Source organism: Galeopterus variegatus, unplaced genomic scaffold (genome assembly GCF_000696425.1).
Source record: "Galeopterus variegatus unplaced genomic scaffold, G_variegatus-3.0.2 Scaffold839, whole genome shotgun sequence".
Taxonomy (NCBI): Eukaryota; Metazoa; Chordata; class Mammalia; order Dermoptera; family Cynocephalidae; genus Galeopterus; species Galeopterus variegatus.
This window is the reverse complement of record NW_007726950.1, coordinates 464,183-465,587: the sequence shown is the minus strand read 5'-3', so window position 1 is coordinate 465,587 and position 1,405 is coordinate 464,183. Positions and strand designations below refer to the sequence as shown.

At 48.2% G+C, this 1,405-nt stretch overlaps 1 protein-coding gene across 2 annotated transcripts in view; it reads left to right on the top strand.

Moving 5' to 3' along the window:
• Positions 1–1,405, top strand: part of LOXHD1 (lipoxygenase homology domains 1) — a 116,699-nt gene that overhangs the window by 46,879 nt on the left and 68,415 nt on the right. For both annotated transcript variants that reach the window (XM_008572816.1, XM_008572818.1), the window contains one exon: positions 983–1,152. In XM_008572816.1, the coding sequence (XP_008571038.1) occupies positions 983–1,152 (170 nt within the window). The remainder of the gene's footprint in view (positions 1–982; positions 1,153–1,405) is intronic.

Genomic DNA, 1,405 nt, shown 5'->3' with positions numbered 1-1,405 from the left:
TAACACATTGTGAAAATGACAGAGAAGAGACTCTCACGTGCTGTCCTTTAAACCCTCAGAACCACGCCCATGACCACCATTATTAATCCATTCATTAGGGCATGGTCCTCAGAATCCCATCACCTCTTCAAGGTCCCCAGTTACCATAATAAGATTTCCCACCCTCTTAACACTGTCATCATGTGGACCAAGCCTCCAATGCATTAAATTTTGGGGGGACACAATTCAATCCACTGCAAACATTATTCATTGCTTATCTAAATTCAGACTTGGAGTCCTATAATTTTATTTGTTAAACATGATAGCCTTAGCACAGAGAGGTAAAGAAACTGGCTGACAGTCACCCAACTATTGGGGGAGAGACAGCATTTAAATCCAGACAATCTGACTCCAAGGGTGAGTCCTCAATTTACCTATTCTGCCACCTCTGTCACCTCCGGTCCTTCTGTCCAGCTCCTCTGTTGTGTTGGGCCTAGCCTCTGCACTGAGAAGTATGACTCAACCACCTTTCTAGATGGCCCTGGCTGTCCGCTGTGCCAGATCTTTAGACACACTCTTTGTGCCTTTCAGAAGCATAATCAATTCATTCCATTAAAATCCATTATTTCAACACTATGTATTGAGCACCTGCTATGTACAACCCTCTCTGCTAACATAGCTCTGGCTAACAGACTAATTCCAAAAAGGGTTGGAGCAGTCTCCGTAAGTCCCTCTCCTTCTAGATACTTCCATCCAATATGACCCTGATTGAGGTTCTCCAGGCATGTTACACAGCCATTTTTAGTGGGGTGTCTGGAGATCATGTCTCCATGTTTGTTCTCTATGCCAGGTGAGTGGCTAATGGGGATTCCCAAGCTGGGTAGGATGGGAGGGCAAGGCTGTGGGGGCAGACAGGAGTGAGTCTGGGGCCCCATGAAGGGCCTCTCATTCTCAGCCCACAACTGCTCCTGCATGAGACCTTTCCCTGCCCCCACCCCCACAGGTACTACTTCCCATGTCAACGCTGGCTGGCTGTGGAAGAGGACGATGGCCAGCTGTCCAGAGAGCTGCTGGCAGTGGATGAGTCCTATGTGCTGCCAACAAGCGAGGACGAGGAGGGTGGCGGAGGTGGTGACAGCAACCCCCTCGACAACCTGGCCTTGGAGCAGAAAGGTTTCCTAAACTTGAGCTGATTTCTTCCTTCCAGCATCACTCCCCTCTGCCTCTCCCCCACCTCCCTCCCCTGCGAGCTCTGGGCACTTCCTCCTCTGACAATCTCTCTGTACTTTCCTCCTTGTCAAGAATGAGGAGGTCATGGGGGCATATTTCCAAGTGTTTAGCATAAGGCTGAGTATAAAGTACATAACTTAAGACAGAATTATTGTCATGAATTGCATGGAATAGAATAGAATAGAATAGCTGTAGC